Source organism: Lepidochelys olivacea (genome assembly GCF_965140295.1).
Source record: "Lepidochelys olivacea isolate rLepOli2 genome assembly, chromosome: 9".
Taxonomy (NCBI): domain Eukaryota; kingdom Metazoa; phylum Chordata; order Testudines; family Cheloniidae; genus Lepidochelys; species Lepidochelys olivacea.
In genome coordinates this window covers 44601284-44618213 of record NC_140419.1, presented here as the reverse complement: position 1 = coordinate 44618213, position 16930 = coordinate 44601284, and the positions used below count along the sequence as shown (strand labels likewise).

General features: G+C 41.6%; 1 protein-coding gene across 4 annotated transcripts in view; it reads left to right on the top strand.

Moving 5' to 3' along the window:
• Positions 1-16930, top strand: part of ANKMY1 (ankyrin repeat and MYND domain containing 1) — a 57652-nt gene that overhangs the window by 26308 nt on the left and 14414 nt on the right. For all 4 annotated transcript variants that reach the window (XM_084638471.1, XM_084638474.1, XM_084638472.1 and 1 more), the window contains 4 exons: positions 6134-6286; positions 9854-9961; positions 12751-12882; positions 14969-15082. In XM_084638471.1, coding sequence (XP_084494597.1) covers positions 6134-6286; positions 9854-9961; positions 12751-12882; positions 14969-15082 — 507 coding nt within the window. The remainder of the gene's footprint in view (positions 1-6133; positions 6287-9853; positions 9962-12750; positions 12883-14968; positions 15083-16930) is intronic.

Here is a 16930-nt window from a genome sequence, read left to right as displayed (position 1 = left end):
GTGTGGCCTGTGGGACACCCAAGCAGGGAATTGGTTGCCTGCCCATTGAATTAAAACCTCTGCGCACTGTTGGAATAATTGCACTTCCTCTGAAAAAACCTGGCATATCACTGACATACATAGAGGGTTACAATAACACTTATTTATGATTTGAGGTACCAGGCACTTTTGTGGAATCCTGATGCAATGTTAGGCACAGGCTAAAAGTCTGCTACATACAACTGAATAGATGTAGGTGACGGATAACTGTAGTATTGAGCCTAAATCACTCTTCCTCAGAAAGAAACATTTTTGTGGGCTGAATCTGCTTGTTCCAGCACTATGGAGGCTGCTTAATTGTTTCTTCCTTCCTCTTGAATCCAGACTCCTCCTGCTGGAACCCTGCAGCACTGCGCTCTGAATCCAGAGTAGCATTAGGCCAGATCTACACTAGAAGCTTTTGCCAGTATATCAGTGCTTAGGGGTGTGATTTTGTTTTTGAACAAAATTTTTATACAGGTGGAAGCCCTAGTGTGGATTTGTTAATATCGGCAAAAAAGTGCTTTTGATGGCTCAGCTTATTTCATTCAGGGAAACGTTATGCTCTAGGCTAGCAGAAGCACTCTTTTGCTGGTATGAGCACTAGGAAGGTTTACTGGCAAAACCTTTCTAGTGCAAACAAAGCCTCAGATGTACAGCTGTCTGCAGCAGAGTGCTTAGTGTATGTGGGGGTTTCTTTCTCAAATTGTTGACAATTTAAAATAAATTTAAGTTCCAGTAATTGGGAATCCATTGACCTTCCTGTTAGGTCATCCTGAGCTCCCTATGCGCTGAATATCCATTCCCTTTGACTCCTTCCCAATTTGTGTCCCAGTGGCCTAGCCCAGACCATTATTTCAGCACATCTTCTACTGGCTTCTCTCAGCAATGCAGAAGAGTGGCCCATCCCAGTGGCTCTTAACCTTTCCAAACTACTGTACCCCTTTCAGGAGTCTGATTTTTCTTGCACACCTCCAAGTTTCACCTCACTTAAAAACTACTTGCTTACAAAATTGGACATAAAAATACAAAGTGTCTCAGCCACAGTATTATTGAAAAATTGCTGACTTTCCCATTTTTACCATATAATTATAAATCAATTAGAATATAAACATTGTACTTACATTTCAGTATATAGAGCAGTATAAACAAGTCATTGTTTGCATGAAATTTTAGTTTGTACTGACTTTACCTGTGCTTTTTATGTAGCCTGTTGTAAAAGTAGGCAAATGTCTAGATGATGTAATGTAGCCCCTGGAAGACCTCTGCATACCCGCAGGGGTGTATGTACCCCAGCTGAGAACCACTGGCCTTTCACCTACTGCCATCCTTTGTGTGCCAAGAAACCAGCCAATAGCTGGGAGCTGCAGGCAAAGCAAGCCTGAATTCTCCCCTCTCTGGTTCCTCTTTGTGTGCTTTGCAGTGACCATATTTCCCCTGGTACCTTAATGGACCTACCTGTAGCTCTCCACAGAGCAATACAGCAGATACTTGCCTGTGAGTTCATACCACCAGCTTGCCAGGGCTGTTAGTCAATCTGGCCATTTTGTTCTTTTGGAGTTGGGAAGTATTTTTTTAACTCTGCAGGACAGAGCTCAACACAGTGTATTTTTGTTGGTTTAGAAATCCGTAAGCACAAAGAGAAACCTAAACATTTCCCCTTCTCCTCTGGAAAATCCATCTAGACAGGAGCATTCTAACTATAGGACAAAAAGGAGCACCTTAGAGAATTTGCTTCTTTTCCTTCTAGCCTCTTGGCTACTGAAGTTATTTATAAAAACAAAGAAATAAATTTCTTGAATCACAGGAGCCATAATCCCGGTGTCATCTCTGGAACCTGATCCATGTGTCATCTTGGGTTGCTTGCAGTCCGTAGAATACGGGCAGATTTTATCCTTGTTCAGTCTATATCTGTAACGGAATGGAGATTTGAAAGAGAAAATATTGCACATTGTTCTTAGTAGATCTCAGGAATCTTATCCTTCCCCATGAGATGTGGTTGCCACCATTTTCCTGTCCAGTTAAGAGGAAACATAGAATATCAGGGTTGGAAGGGACCTCAGGAGGTCATCTAGTCCAACCCCCTGCTCAAAGCAGGACCAATCCCCAATTAAATCATCCCAGCCAGGGCTTTGTCAAGCCTGACCTTAAAAACTTCTAAGGAAGGAGATTCTACCACCTCCCTAGGTAACGCATTCCAGTGTTTCACCACCCTCCTAGTGAAAAAGTTTTTCCTAATATCCAACCTAAACCTCCCCCACTGCAACTTGAGACCATTACTCCTTGTCCTGTTCTCTTCTACCACTGAGAATAGTCTAGAACCATCCTCTCTGGAACCACCTCTCAGGTAGTTGAAAGCAGCTATCAAATCCCCCCTCATTCTCCTCTTCTGCAGACTAAACAATCCCAGTTCCCTCAGCCTCTCCTCATAACTCATGTGTTCCAGACCCCTAATCATTTTTGTTCCCTTCGCTGGACGCTCTCCAATTTATCCACATCCTTCTTGTAGTGTGGGGCCCAAAACTGGACACAGTACTCCAGATGAGGCCTCACCAATGTCGAATAGAGGGGGACGATCACATCCCTCGATCTGCTCGCTATGCCCCTACTTATACATCCCAAAATGCCATTGGCCTTCTTGGCAACAAGGGCACACTGCTGACTCATATCTAGCTTCTCGTCCACTGTCACCCCTAGGTCCTTTTCCGCAGAACTGCTGCCTAGCCATTTGGTCCCTAGTCTGTAGCGGTGCATTGGGTTCTTCCGTCCTAAGTGCAGGACCCTGCACTTATCCTTATTGAACCTCATCAAATTTCTTTTGGCCCAATCCTCCAATTTGTGTAGGTCCCTCTGTATCCTATCCCTGCCCTCCAGCGTATCTACCACTCCTCCTAGTTTAGTATCATCTGCAAATTTGCTGAGAGTGCAATCCACACCATCCTCCAGATCATTTATGAAGATATTGAACAAAACCGGCCCCAGGACCGACCCCTGGGGCACTCCACTTGACACCGGCTGCCAACTAGACATGGAGCCATTGATCACTACCCGTTGAGCCCAACAATCTAGCCAACTTTCAATCCACCTTATAGTGCATTCATCCAGCCCATACTTCTTTAACTTGCTGACAAGAATACTGTGGGAGACCGTGTCAAAAGCTTTGCTGAAGTCAAGAAACAATACATCCACTGCTTTCCCTTCATCCACAGAACCAGTAATCTCATCATAGAAGGCGATTAGATTAGTCAGGCATGACCTTCCCTTGGTGAATCCATGCTGACTGTTCCTGTTCACTTTCCTCTCATGTAAGTGCTTCAGGATTGATTCCTTGAGGACCTGCTCCATGATTTTTCTGGGGACTGAGGTGAGGCTGACTGGCCTGTAGTTCCCAGGATCCTCCTTCCCTTTTTTAAAGATTGTCACTACATTAGACTTTTTCCAGTCATCTGGGACTTCCCCCGTTCGCCACAAGTTTTCAAAGATAATGGCCAATGGCTCTGCAATCACAGCCGCCAATTCCTTTAGCACTCTCGGATGCAACGCGTCTGGCCCCATGGACTTGTGCACGTCCAGCTTTTCTAAATAGTCCCTAACCACCTCTTTCTCCACAGAGGGCTGTTGTCCTTTCATGTCTATGTGATTTGGAATATCATCCTATAGAGTTCTCCAAGCTGATACGATCTTGATAGGCCAGATGAAGAAAGAGTACATTCATACCAGTGTTACCTGGATGACTTGCTGCTGAAAACTTACTTAAAGGAAACTCCTTTCTACATAGTCCAGTGCTAACCTGTGCTAACCTGATTCCTAATTAACCAAAAATACAAAAAACGCCGTGTATCATCTCTGCATTTATTCATCTCTGAGCTGATTTTTTAAGATACCTCAACTGGTAACACTCCTATTATTCTCACTTCTAAAATTACAGATTTAATCCTTCTGCTCAGTTGCTTGCCTTCAAGCGTCTGCAGTATTTACTCATAGCAGCATTGAGCACATACAAACCCAGTGCAATGCAGCACCCCTAAATCCATCCATTCTTCTTCCTGACTAGAGGACAAAAACTGAAGACTGACAGTGCCTCCAAAACTGATGGCTTTGTCACTGAAGTCCTTCTTCAAACATTTCCCAGCAGCATCTTCATATCCCACTTGGAGAGGTCAAATGGGCAGTGGTGATATATGCACACCGGCAAGTAGGAGCATAGGGCATAGGTCTAAACCATAAGGCCACAAAAATCTCTTCACTCCTGTGGAAGCGGGGCCTGTCTACTAGAGCAACGTATGCCTAGGGCACGGTTGTGTGGCTTGGTTGACACATATCTAGATTTTTTTTTTTGTGATTTGAAAGCAGGAAGGTACCATTTATTTTATTCTTGTCAATGGAATCCATAAGCACAGAAAATACCTCTATCTGTGGGCAGATGTACTCATATAAAGCTTCCCCATCTTCTCTAATGGTCAAAATGGTTGGAGGGAAATAGGACTAGACGGAGCATTTGTAATTCTAACCAGACTGCAGTTCCCTTGGCTCAAAGTGATGATAGTCTACAAACCTTGGAAGCATCTAGTTTTTCCAACACTCTGCTGCAGCTGGACCCCTTCAGTCATCCTGAACTTCACACACTAGTTTTATAGCCTCCAGCAACATGGATACTGTCAGGAGCCAGTTAACCTTCTATTAAAATCTTAAGCTTCCATAAGCAGTGTTTACAAAAGCACTGGGAGAATTTATTCACTTCAGACGTAGATCTCAGTTTAGCTGTGCTCCAAATGTCTGACAGAGACCACTGATTTCTCATAGTTGGCCTTCATAAAGGATTAAGCCTGAGTTTTATCTAAAGTTTCAATTCTCTACTTTCAGGGTTAGTAGTATGAGATTTCTTGTGTCAGTTTTCTCCTCACATCTTCTGTTTCTTCAGAGCTGTTGCACTACAGAGACTTGCAGGGGAACTGGGGCACTTGAACCTTGGCACTGCAGGCTCTGAGAGTCTACTTTTTGATCCTCTAGAGAAGGCCTTGCCATATTTGTTTGTCTTCTTCTGTTATAGCAATTGCATTAGTTCAGGGAGTGAACTGGGAGCTGTATCAGTTTAAAGAATCCTATCTTTAATTCTTCCTTTAAAAAGATAGTTCTTAAGATCGGTCTTGACTTTGTACAAAGCCACGAAAACAAAACTAAAACTAAACAAAAGCAAAACAAATCACCGAGCTCCACCTAAACCAAACAATTTATCTCCCTTTATTTTCCCCCTAAACTCAAATATTAAAAAAACAGCCTCGTAATCTGGATGTGAAATGGACCAAAGTGTGGAGAAGAACCTAATTCACTGGAATCTTAAAAATGTCTGAAGGCCTGCAGTACTACTCTGCCTCTTAATGGGTCTAATCAAACACTTAGCAAGCATGGAAAGCATCCAAATAAGACCCCTCCTGGAGGTGTCAAAGTACATTCTTCAAGGGCCTGTGGGTGAAAATCACAGAGCTTTTCAATGAAGTCACTTGAGAAGCAATTCTATGAAGCACTCATAAGACTCATTTTCTCTTCTCAACTGCTGCAGCATTTGGTCCTTTCAGCTCCCTTTGATTTAAATTATGTAATAAAATAAAATAAAAAATAAATCAATAAGATAAACTTTAATTTCTCCTAGAGAGCTTTATGTGGCTCTTGTATTTGATTCCTTTGTTACTTATTTGCTAGTAACACGCAGACCAATGCATGCCCCATGTTTTACGAGAAAGAAAATTCATCTCCTGTCATAACTTTTATTTCTCAAAATGGAATACATTCATTGGGGTAGGAAGCCCCTCTGTGTGTATCAATGTTTGTAGATGTTAAAATGAAAGGTATCTTAATGCCACTGGCCTACAGTGGGTTTTATGTTTTTCAGGATGCAATGCTGCAGCAGTCCAGCAAATGGAGCCTGCATCTAAAGAAGGAAATGGGAAGGGTGGAGGTTGCTTATGCTGTGTCTACTGTGTTGTAATGAGCAAATCTATAATAGTGGTTTATGTACAGACCAGTGGATTCCTGGACCAATGTATTTTCTATTAGCTTATCTCTAAGCAATACTGAAAGTGTGCGTATCTGTTTCTTCTGACTTCTTTACATTCAGAATGAGCCTGCCGAATCACCAGTTATTATTGCCATGAAACTTAATAATGAAACTGGACCTCCTAGTGAATACTACTCATCTTCTAGTCTTGTTCCAGAGGAAGGTGGGAGGACTCCTTTGCATATTGCCTGTGAGAGAGAGGATAACCCGAAGGTAGGAGCACAATGGAACTGTAGAAATGTCCCTCCTTTAGGCTGTGGTTTTGCTCCTGTAGAATACACACAATTCCCAATCTTCAAATGACATATCTTACCCTACTGGGGAATCCTCCATAGGATCTGATTTCATGTGGCTTCTGTGGAAGAAATAAAACTCTCATCTCTTTTATGGGAAGGGTCTGATCCTTTAGTATGTGTGATCTTGGCTGCTCTGGGGATTTTAGCTATGGGTGGCCAGCCACTAGTGTAGATGGTCTGGTGGCCCAACAAGAAATGAACTGAACGAATACGTCAAAAACCCTCTATTATGATGCGTGCATGCTCTAATTGAACAACTGTACCATGTGATTTATAGAACTGCCCTTCCTGACCCAGCCCCTTTTTGTTTGTTCTTTTCCTCCTGTCCTGGCCAAATTCCACATTGTGAACACTTTGAGGCAGGGATGTTATTTTAATACTTGTTTTGCATGAGGTGCTTGTAGGCATGACCAGAATCAATGGCAGTGTTTAGCCTGGTAAATTGACTGAGGGTTTTTTGAACTCTGCTTGGTTTATTTTTTTGGTCTGTCTAGCACAAAAATTTATCAGCACCCAGTACAGTAAACAAATTTTTAATCAGAAGCCCCCTTCAACCCTGCCTTCCCCAAAAGTCAAGCCATAACTAATTGATTTCCATTACACGTTGTCACTTACTATATCCCGTTTTCTTCCTCTGATAGTCTATACTGCCGCTTTGATCTTGCGGTTCTACATATTAGGATTCTTTCACGTAACTTCATTCTTTGACTTTCGACCTCTTTTTAATGCCTTGCCTTAAAGCAGATTCTAAATAGAAACAGTGTAAAGGTTTCTATTATCTTCTTCTTAATTACATTTGATGACTGGCCCTATGAAATTTAGCAAATGTGAAAAAGTCCCATTTACTATGCCAGGATGTGTTGCGTTCAATACATTGTGTCCTTTCAGGAGTTGATTGCTTTGCTGACATGCATTTCTTACCAGGCAGGTTTTTTATGGTTGCTTTTACATACAAATAAAAAGTCAATAAGCTAACCTTACCTCTCGATCCTCTCTCAAAATCATACATAATTAAGAATTTTAATTACTGTAGATCTTAGTTTCCAGGAATTCCAATCTGTTTTTATCCTAAAGTTGTTTTGAAGCTATTGAGTATTTAAAGGTTACCATTCTTGTATAACTAACCTCTATTGTAGAGCTCCCTTTTGCATTTACGCTGTCAGCTCCTGCATTCAAGGATTTATATTGTAGTGTATGATTTCTTGGTATATGTTATAAATTCTTTGCTTCATGGGGAACTATTCTGGAAAATGTGATTGAAATTGGGGGCTGTTAGGTTTTTTCATGCATATGTGTGTGCTTATGTGTGTATATATTTTGCAGGTGGGACTGGTAGCACTGCCTTTTACGAAGGCTGCCGAACAATTCCCATCATAAGACCGTCTTAAGATGCTCATAACTTTGCCATGCTTTCACTATTTATGCTGAAATTTTCCATGCCAAGTGTCTGCCTTTTTTGTGGACTATTTCAGCCAAAATGATTCATGTTTTTCTGAGAACGAGGCTAGGGAAAAATAAGTGGGTTTTGCCCATGTTAAAAAATTCTGGTGGTTTGTCTTTGAAAAGCTCTAGCAATCCTATGCTTAGAAATTTGACTGGGAGTGCCTAGAGACAAGGGGAGTGGGGAGAGACAGGTGAAAATGAGGCCCCTGGGGATTGAGGAGAGAACTGGGAATGCTGTGCAAGGCATGAAGGGAACACTGGGTCAGGGAGATCAGAATGGTGAGACTAAGACTTGCTGGGGAAGGAGTCTGGGGCTGGAATGAGAATACTGGGGCAAAGAGATGGGGCAGAAAGGGTCATGCTTGGTGGGAATGGGCAGAAGGGCCTGTGCCCACTAGAGAGCACACTCCCCTCTGGAGCCTGGGATGGAACCAAGATCTCTGAACCTCACCAAATATTTAGGAAACCCACTTCAAAGTGTCCCATACTCGTGTAGTGCTGGTCCACATAGAGGATTAGAATCTTCTGCTGCTATCAGTTGTTATTCCATTAGCTCAAGTGGCAGTGGTCTGTGCGGTGGATCGATCGGTCTCGGTCCCAACTCTGCTGATGATGCATGTCGGGGTCCCTGTACAGCCACAGGACGAATTTCTGTTTTCACTGTGCTTTATTAAAAAGCTAGGGAATTATACACACAGAAGATCATTAAAAGGCCATTATTAATGTTGCATTCTGAAGCACTCAAAAATTAGGAAATGCCAATCTTTAATTACATGATCACATTCTATTTTTTTCACAGGACCCCTGCTTCATTAAGTATACAGAATGGCCAATATTTACTTAGCGAGTTGCTATTCAGTACTTTTTCTCCTAATTCGGTCTATCGCCCCAGGCCTTACTTAGTGCACAGTCTTCAAATCCTGCTGTGATGGCTGAAGTATTAATTTCCTCATGAGATTTTCTGTGGCGCTTATCACTATAATATTTGAGTGCTTCACAAACATTAATGAAGTTAGTTTCACAACACCACTGTGAAATGAGGTATATTATCTCCATTATAGAGATGGGGAACTGAGGCACAGAGAGATTAAAGTCAAAAGTAGCCATTAATTTTGGGTGCCCAATTTGAGATGATTAGGACCTGATTTCTCAGAGCACTTAAGTTTATAGAGCATTCCACATATGGAAAGCGCAACTCCTGTTGACTTCAGTTGCAGCTTTGAGTGCTCAGCACTTCTGCAAATAGACCCCACGTTCTCAAGTCAGGCACACGGAAAATGAAGAATACTCACTTAGTGACCACCTCTGAAAAGTTTGTCTTATGTCACTTGCCCAGCATCACATAGGAACCTTGTGCAGAGACAGGGGTAGAATCCAGTTCTCCAGGACAGCATTCAGCTGCCTTAATCTTGAGACCCTCCTCTCTCTTCTTGCAATCTGTCTCCTTCACTACACACCTTCCAATTTCTGCAACAAAAAAGGCAGGGGTCTTCCAGACAACAGTCTTCTTCACTACATAACCCTAGTTCATCTCTACCATGTGTCCATCATGTGCACTGAATGAGGGTGGGGTCCTATGATAAAAATAGGAGTACTTGTGGCACCTTATAGACTAACAAATTTATTTGAGCATAAGCTTTCGTGGGCTAAAACCCACTTCATCGGATGCATGCAGTGGAAAATACAGTGTGCCACAAGTACTCCTGTTCTTTTTGCGGATACAGACTAACACCGGCTGCTACTCTGAAACCTGTCATTATGCAATGATAACAATAGTATGTGATCTTGTAAATAAAGACTGAATTTTAATGTGTATGCACAGGGGGCCCAGTTAAGGTTGCACACACAACCTTAATTTTGGCAATTGCCAACTTTTGAGGGTTAAAGAAGCAGCCTTAATAATGTTCTTTTTTAAATGTTTTTTTTCTATGTAATAGGTGTATGTGTTTATAGCAAGTGTTTAATGCTGTTGTTTTTCATAAGCTTAATGTCTTGTTTTTCTTTTTTATGATCTAATTCTACCTTTCCCCCCCCTACCCAGCATGTCAGAGATGTTGTCCACCTCCTCTTAACTCATAAGGCAAATCCTAACACCTTGTGGAGTGGCCATTCACCACTTTCCCTGGCAATTGCCAGTGGGAATGACTTGGTGAGCATCATCTAATTCCTTCTTTCTTTATTTACTTGGTTAATTTTTGCTTTGGTTCCTTCCCGGATAGGAGCCAAGATGGCTTGTGTGTTGGAGTGACCCATGTTTATTTCCAATGAAAGTATCTAAATTTACTTTTCTTTCAAAGCTATGGACATAACCTGAGTTTTCCACTGTATTAAATGGGGATTTCTCTTTATGGATTGGTGGCTAAGAGCTTAGCAGGATTCAGAAAGGAATATCTATCTATATGGATCATGAGAACATCCACTTACACTGTAGGATACCCTGAAAATATTACAAAGAACATAAACCGTCATACTTTTGCGTTTAAGTCAAGCACTAACTGATGGGATTAGGAAGAATCTTCCTCTACAGACATTCTGTAATTGTCCACCAAGTTACTACTTGTACCTTCTGATGCATCTAATGCTGGCTATTATCAGAGACTTGACATTGGAATAGATGGCTCGCTGGTCTGATTCAGTAATGTAGTTCCTATATAAAACAGTTTGGTTTGAAATGATCAAAACTACTAACATCTGAAAATGCTGTATTGAGCATGCCCTTTATAAAATTTCCATATAGATGCACTATCCAGGCATTAATTGCTTTGGAAATAAGCACTTTTTAAGAACTGCTTAAGAGAGAACATTTCAGCCACTGTATAGATGATTCCTCTTGACCTGGATCCTCCTCATCTGCTCCTGTTAGTGTGTGTTTGAACCTGGGATCATTAGAATACACATTCAATTTTAATTGCCCATGCTGCGGGACTTTTGTGCCTCCAGAATCTAGTCTAGCAGATTCACTGGAGGTCTGAATGTGATTTTTTGTAAGTTTCGCACTAGTACTACTAAAATCTGCTCTCTTTAAAATGTGCATGTATTATTATTTTGCATTTAATAAAGACAATAGGGCAATACTTAAAAAATCCCACAGTTGCTCCAGGAGGTGTACATTGTTGGGGTAATTTCTCCTTATTTTCTCTCTCAATAAAAGAAACTGTTGGTTGCAATAAAATGAAAAGGAAAGGTTTTTAGATTTTAATATAAAGTTTTGAATAACTTCACAAAAGGGTTGGGTTTTACTGTATTATAGAGATCTCTTGATTTTCTTAATATAAAAAAGGGCTAAAGTTAGTTCTGAAGCACAGTGTAGGAAATTCTCATCTGAAGAAGATTGCTTCGCCTGACTTGAATTTTTTTTTTAAATTAAATGCACAAAGAAATGGAAAGGAAACTACTGAAAAGTATTTGACTTTGTTAGCATCCTTTAGCTATTTCCAGGTAGAATGGCCACATATTGATTCTCTATATAGCACTTGTTTATTCTTTAATTAAAGTCTCAGCTAATATTGTACTGAGTCCACTTGGTGCTAGCTTGTTAGCTGTGATGCTAAGGATCATGTAATGACCTAAGTAGCTCTTGGATCTGGACTCCAGTTCTTTGGCACATCCGGCACAGTGCTTTACAACTGGTTAATCTACAGTGCTAAATACATTAATAATAGCAGTATTAACTCACCCACGTTGCATGTGGGCAGTATTCTTCATTACTTGTTAGCCCAGTAAATGTAAATCCAAATGCAGTACTGCTCTGTACAATGTAGTTGAGTTCTCAGGGAGGGAAAGTCGTATTGGAGACACTGGGTTTTGAGGGAGCTGTATGCTTGTTTGAGAATCCAAGGAGAACAGCTGAAATCCCAGAAGATAAGAAAAGAACTAACCTAAGCCTCAGTCCTGCAGTTGGCTTTGGGTGAACAGATTCCAGTGCTCGCACGGAGCCCCATTGACATTGGTGAAGCTCCTTGTGGACACAAGGGACCATTTATTTTATTTTATTTTATTTTATTTTATTTTATTATCGATCATAATTCCCCTCTTTAAATAAAAGGAAATTAGGTGAATTATGGAGCAGGGAATTATGGAGCAACAAGTTTAATTACAATACACTGCTAGGCCAATTGATAAAGCAGTATTTATAACCACTTAGAAGACAGAGAGGGAAGTGCTAAGCAATAGATAATATGAACTCATCAAAAATCATGTCTGATTAACTGGCCTCATTTAGCTCAAGGTATAGTATCCCTGGTCTCCCAGTCCATGCACTGTACCAAAGCCCATGGATAGAGAGTCTGACCCAGGCTTTTCTCAAGACACCTTTGATTGTCAGAGAATGGGTTTGTGGGAGTCTTGCACTGCTCACTAAAGAGAAAATAGTTGAATAGAAGGGGCTTCTTAGACTCCTTTGGCTTAGAAAGAGCTTCTATTCTGGGCTAATAATGGCTGCTGTTTGGGTTAAAATAACAGAATTCAGTCTCATGTTTGAAACATCTGAAATCTAAGTCGTGGAGTTTATGAACCTGTCTGATGCAGTAATGGCCCAGTTGGCCACAAATGTACAGCCTGTGCCATTCTGTTTTTCTGGTAGTGCACAGGCTTTGTAGTTTAGAAAAGCATAAAAGAAGATGACTTTTTTAACACTACACTATGAAGCAGTTGACACATGGCTGTTCAGTATGGATCTATGATTTTTATTGTGCTAAAAATGCAATACAAAGCAAGTGCAAAAATTATTCTCCTAGACCAATATTTAGATGTTATTACTTTATGCCTTTTAAGTTACTGAAAAATACTAGTATGCATTCCTGGTATATTATTGTAAACACTGTAAAGTATCGACACAGATATCATTGTACATTTTGGATCTCACAATCCTGCTGTAAAATTATCTAAGACGACGTCATCATTCATTGATTTCTCATATTTAACTATGCCTGTTTGCAGGCGGTGAGGGAACTCTTAGCGTATGGAGCTGACCCCAATCTTCCATTAAGCAACGGTATAGGTAGTGCCCTTTGTGCTGCAGTCAACACTACATATGAACAGAAGAGGACCATAGCAAACAGGATTTTATTGGTAAGAAAACCATATGTTGTTTTTGACTTCAGTTTTCCAATTAACTTTTTGAGCAGGTGTTTTGAATGCTGGTTCTTCTTTGTGATTCAGTTGTCTTCTTTCCTAGTAACCTTCAGTGATGCAGGTTTTTTTCTGAAAAAGAAAAGGAGTACTTGTGGCACCTTAGAGACTAACCAATTTATTTGAGCATAAGCTTACATTGTAAGGAGAGTGGTCACTTTGGATAAGCTATTACCAGCAGGAGAGTGAGTTTGTGTGTGTGGTTTTTGGAAAAAAGGGTGAGAAAACCTGGATTTGTGCTGGAAATGACCCACCTTGATTATCATACACATTGTAAAGAGAGTGGTCACTTTGGATGGGCTATTACCAGCAGGAGAGTGAGTTTGTGTGGGAGGGGGACAGAGGGTGAGAAAACCTGGATTTGTGCTGGAAATGGCCCAACTTGATTATCATACACATTGTAAGGAGAGTGATCACTTTAGATAAGCTATTACCAGCAGGAGAGTGGGATGGGAGGAGGTATTGTTTCATGGTCTCTGTGTGTATAATGTCTTCTGCAGTTTCCACAGTATGCATCCAATGAAGTGAGCTGTAGCTCAGGAAAGCTTATGCTCAAATAAATTGGTTAGCCTCTAAGGTGCCACAAGTACTCCTTTTCTTTTTGCGAATACAGACTAATACGGCTGTTACTCTGAAACCCGTTTTTTTCTTAGTAACTCAGTGATTCAACTGCCAATTCCTTTTGTTTCTGTATCTGAGTCTGTGCTGGGAAGATGAACTGTGTTGTGAAACATGTTAACATGTTTTAACTAGCATGGAGTTACTTGCCTTCTGCACAGAGGGGCAAGTCATGTTTGAATTATGGTAGGTGATTGTGGTTAACTTTGGGTCCCCTGCAACATCCAGGGTTCACTGCAAGTAACTATCATATTTTTAAATGCAGCTATCCTTGTCACTTTAAGGTGAAAATTGTGTTGAACGCTCACTAAAATCACATTAGTTGACTGGATGCATTTTCCCAGTGTGGACAAGACCCAGGAGAGTGTTTAAGCCTTATCTACCTCAGGGATTTCCCCCAGTTCTAGCCCAACAGCATAGCCAGTGCAAACTCAGTTAGGGGAAGGCAGCCACAATCTGCATCAGTTGAGTTTACACCAATTTCAAGCAGAGGTAAAATCAAGTGGTGCAAATCGCTGCTTGGAGCAAATTCCCAATGTAGACAAAGCCTTAGGGAAGGAGGTTAGTTTTGTCCTTTGATGATTGCTTTTTGTGCTTCCTAAGGTTGAGGGGGAAAACAAGGGGAAGCCAACCAAATAAAACAAGAATTTGGGAAGTGACTCATCCTCGCTGACACTTCTGAAACTCAACACTAATCTGCAACTACATAAGTAGAATTCTGTGTGCCATTCACTGTATTTCTTATCCCTTGTTCTCTAGCAGGAATTCCACCTTTCTGATGTCTGCTCTCTTGCAATCATAATTGTTTGACACCATAATCATTTTTACAGCACCCAGTTGTCATATCACAAGCAGGATATGGTGGGCAATAAAAATGCAGGAACAGATGAATTGTGGGCTCCTCTGAATCCCTTGCATTTCATACGAGACTAATGCAAACCATATTCTTGGTATAGCCCTGATCAGCATGTCTGGAAATGTATATATTTTACTGTGGGTTCTGCCTGATATAATATATTCTAACTTTTAGGATTACAGATAAACAATGAGAATGAAAATGTGTTTCCATAGATGCCTGAACAGAAGTGGGGATTGGGTGAGATTGATATCCCTGAAAATCAGGGCCATGATTGCCTACGTGAGTGTTGGAACTTTCACGTGCAAAACCCTTCTGGACATACGAATGCTCATCATTAGAATCTAGTCACACCCAGGGGTTTATGTGAATAAAGCATGCACTCAGTTGTGTTCTTACAGAGTTGCATTTGCACAAGTAGAGACCAGGGTCTGGTGATCAGTCCTTTCAGTTTAATTATAACAAGTTTAATTATAACAGTTTGGTTGAACGTCCTGCCTTTTCTAATGTTTTTCAATTTTGTTGTTTTGCATTTTGTTTTTCTTTCTCCAGATTGATAAACTAATTGAGGCTGGTGCAGATATGTTGATGCCAATTACTCTTAACCAAGGGAGGAGAACTGCAGTAGGAACTGTAGTAGACTACGCATATTATAAATACTTTCAGGTATCTCTTTGACCACTAGAATTTAAAATTAATGTTAATATTAATCATGTTCTTCAGATCCATAAATAGAGACAACCAGATTTTCTAGTTCTGCACCTGTCACTTTGTCAGGGGTAGATGCTAAAAGCACCAGCAGACTCTCTTTTGTCCAGTTGTCTTGAGACTCATTCCATTCACCACCAAACTTTTAGCCCTATAAGGGTGACAGAGGTCTAAAAAGCCCTGGTAGCCCTGGGAGAGAGATGATTTGGTCCAACTTTATATTAAGATTCCATTTATAGGTGGTTTATAAAGAGTTAATGAATGATTTATAGACGTTATAAGCATTTTACAGACATGATTAGTATATATTATTGAGAGAAGCACATCAGTAAAAGGTGTTATAGATGGTTATAAATTATTACTGGAGGCAACTTATTGAGTGGTTGAACTTTAGAAGAATCTAGCACAGGGCTGGGCAAACTTTTTGGCCCGAGAGCCACATCAGGGTTGCGAAACTGTATGGAGGGCCGGGTAGGGAAGGCGGTGCCTCCCGAAACAGCCTGGCCCCCTCCCACTAGCCACCCTCTCCCCTTCCCGCCCCCTGACTGCCCCCCTCAGAACCCCCAACCCATCCAACCCGCCCTGGTCCTTTGTCCCCTGACAGGCCCCCCGGGACTCCCAAGCCTATCCAACCCCCCCTCCAACCCCCCCCCCCGTCCCTGACCACTCTCCTCCCCATCCAAACGCCCCCTGTGCCCTGACTGCCCCCTGGAATCCCTGCCCCTTATCCAACCCCTCCCTGCCCCCTTACCATGCCGGTCAGAGAGGCAGGACTAGCAGCCATGCTGCCCAGCAGGAGACAGCCACGCTACCAGAGCGCTGTTGGTGTGGCAAGCTGAGGCTGCGGGGGGGCAGCGGGGGGAGGGGCTGGGAGCTCAAGGCCTGGGCAGGACAGTCCCGCAGGCTGTAGTTTGCCCATCTCTGACCTAGCACAATGGATTAACTGTTAAAATATATTAAAATTTATTAACCCTTTGTGAAAGGAACCTTAACATAAAGTGTAATTAATTCTGCTTTCTCTGGACTTATTCGCTTTAAAGAGCTGCTAATGCTTCCTGGAAATCTTTGAGATAATTTCTGTTTAGAAACATTGCTGGCTTGGGTCATCATAGTTTCATAGTGCTTAAGACCAGAAGGGACTATTAGATCATCTAGCCTGACCTCCTGTATATCACAGGGCATTAAATTTTACCTATGTTGAGCCTGATGACTTTAGTTAAACTAAACCTTTTTAGTCATCAGGACAGATTAAGGTGCCACCAAAGGGCCCCTGCAGTGGCAGGGAATTGTTGTGGTGAAACATTTCCACAGGATCCTAGTACTCAATCCATACCCCATGCTGCAGAGGAAGGCAAAAAAACCAAAAACAGAAATACCCAGGAGAAAATTGCTTCCTGACCCCAAATCTGGTGAGCAAGATACAGCAGTCAGGCGCCTAAGAGGGAGGAGTCTCTGTACCACCTCCGGTTTCAGAGTAGCAGCCGTGTTAGTCTGTATTCGCAAAAAGAAAAGGAGGACTTGTGGCACCTTACAGAGACTAACCAATTTATTTGAGCATAAGCTTTCGTGAGCTACAGCTCACTTCATCAGATACATTCAGTGGAAAATACAGTGGGGAGATTTATATACACAGAGAACATGAAACAATGGGTGTTATCATACACACTGTAAGGAGAGTGATCACTTAAGATGAGCTAATACCAGCAGGAGAGCGGGGGGAGAGTGGGAGAAAACCTTTTGTAGTGATAATCAAGGTGGTCCATTTCCAGCAGTTGACAAGAACGTCTGAGGAACGGGGGGGGGGGG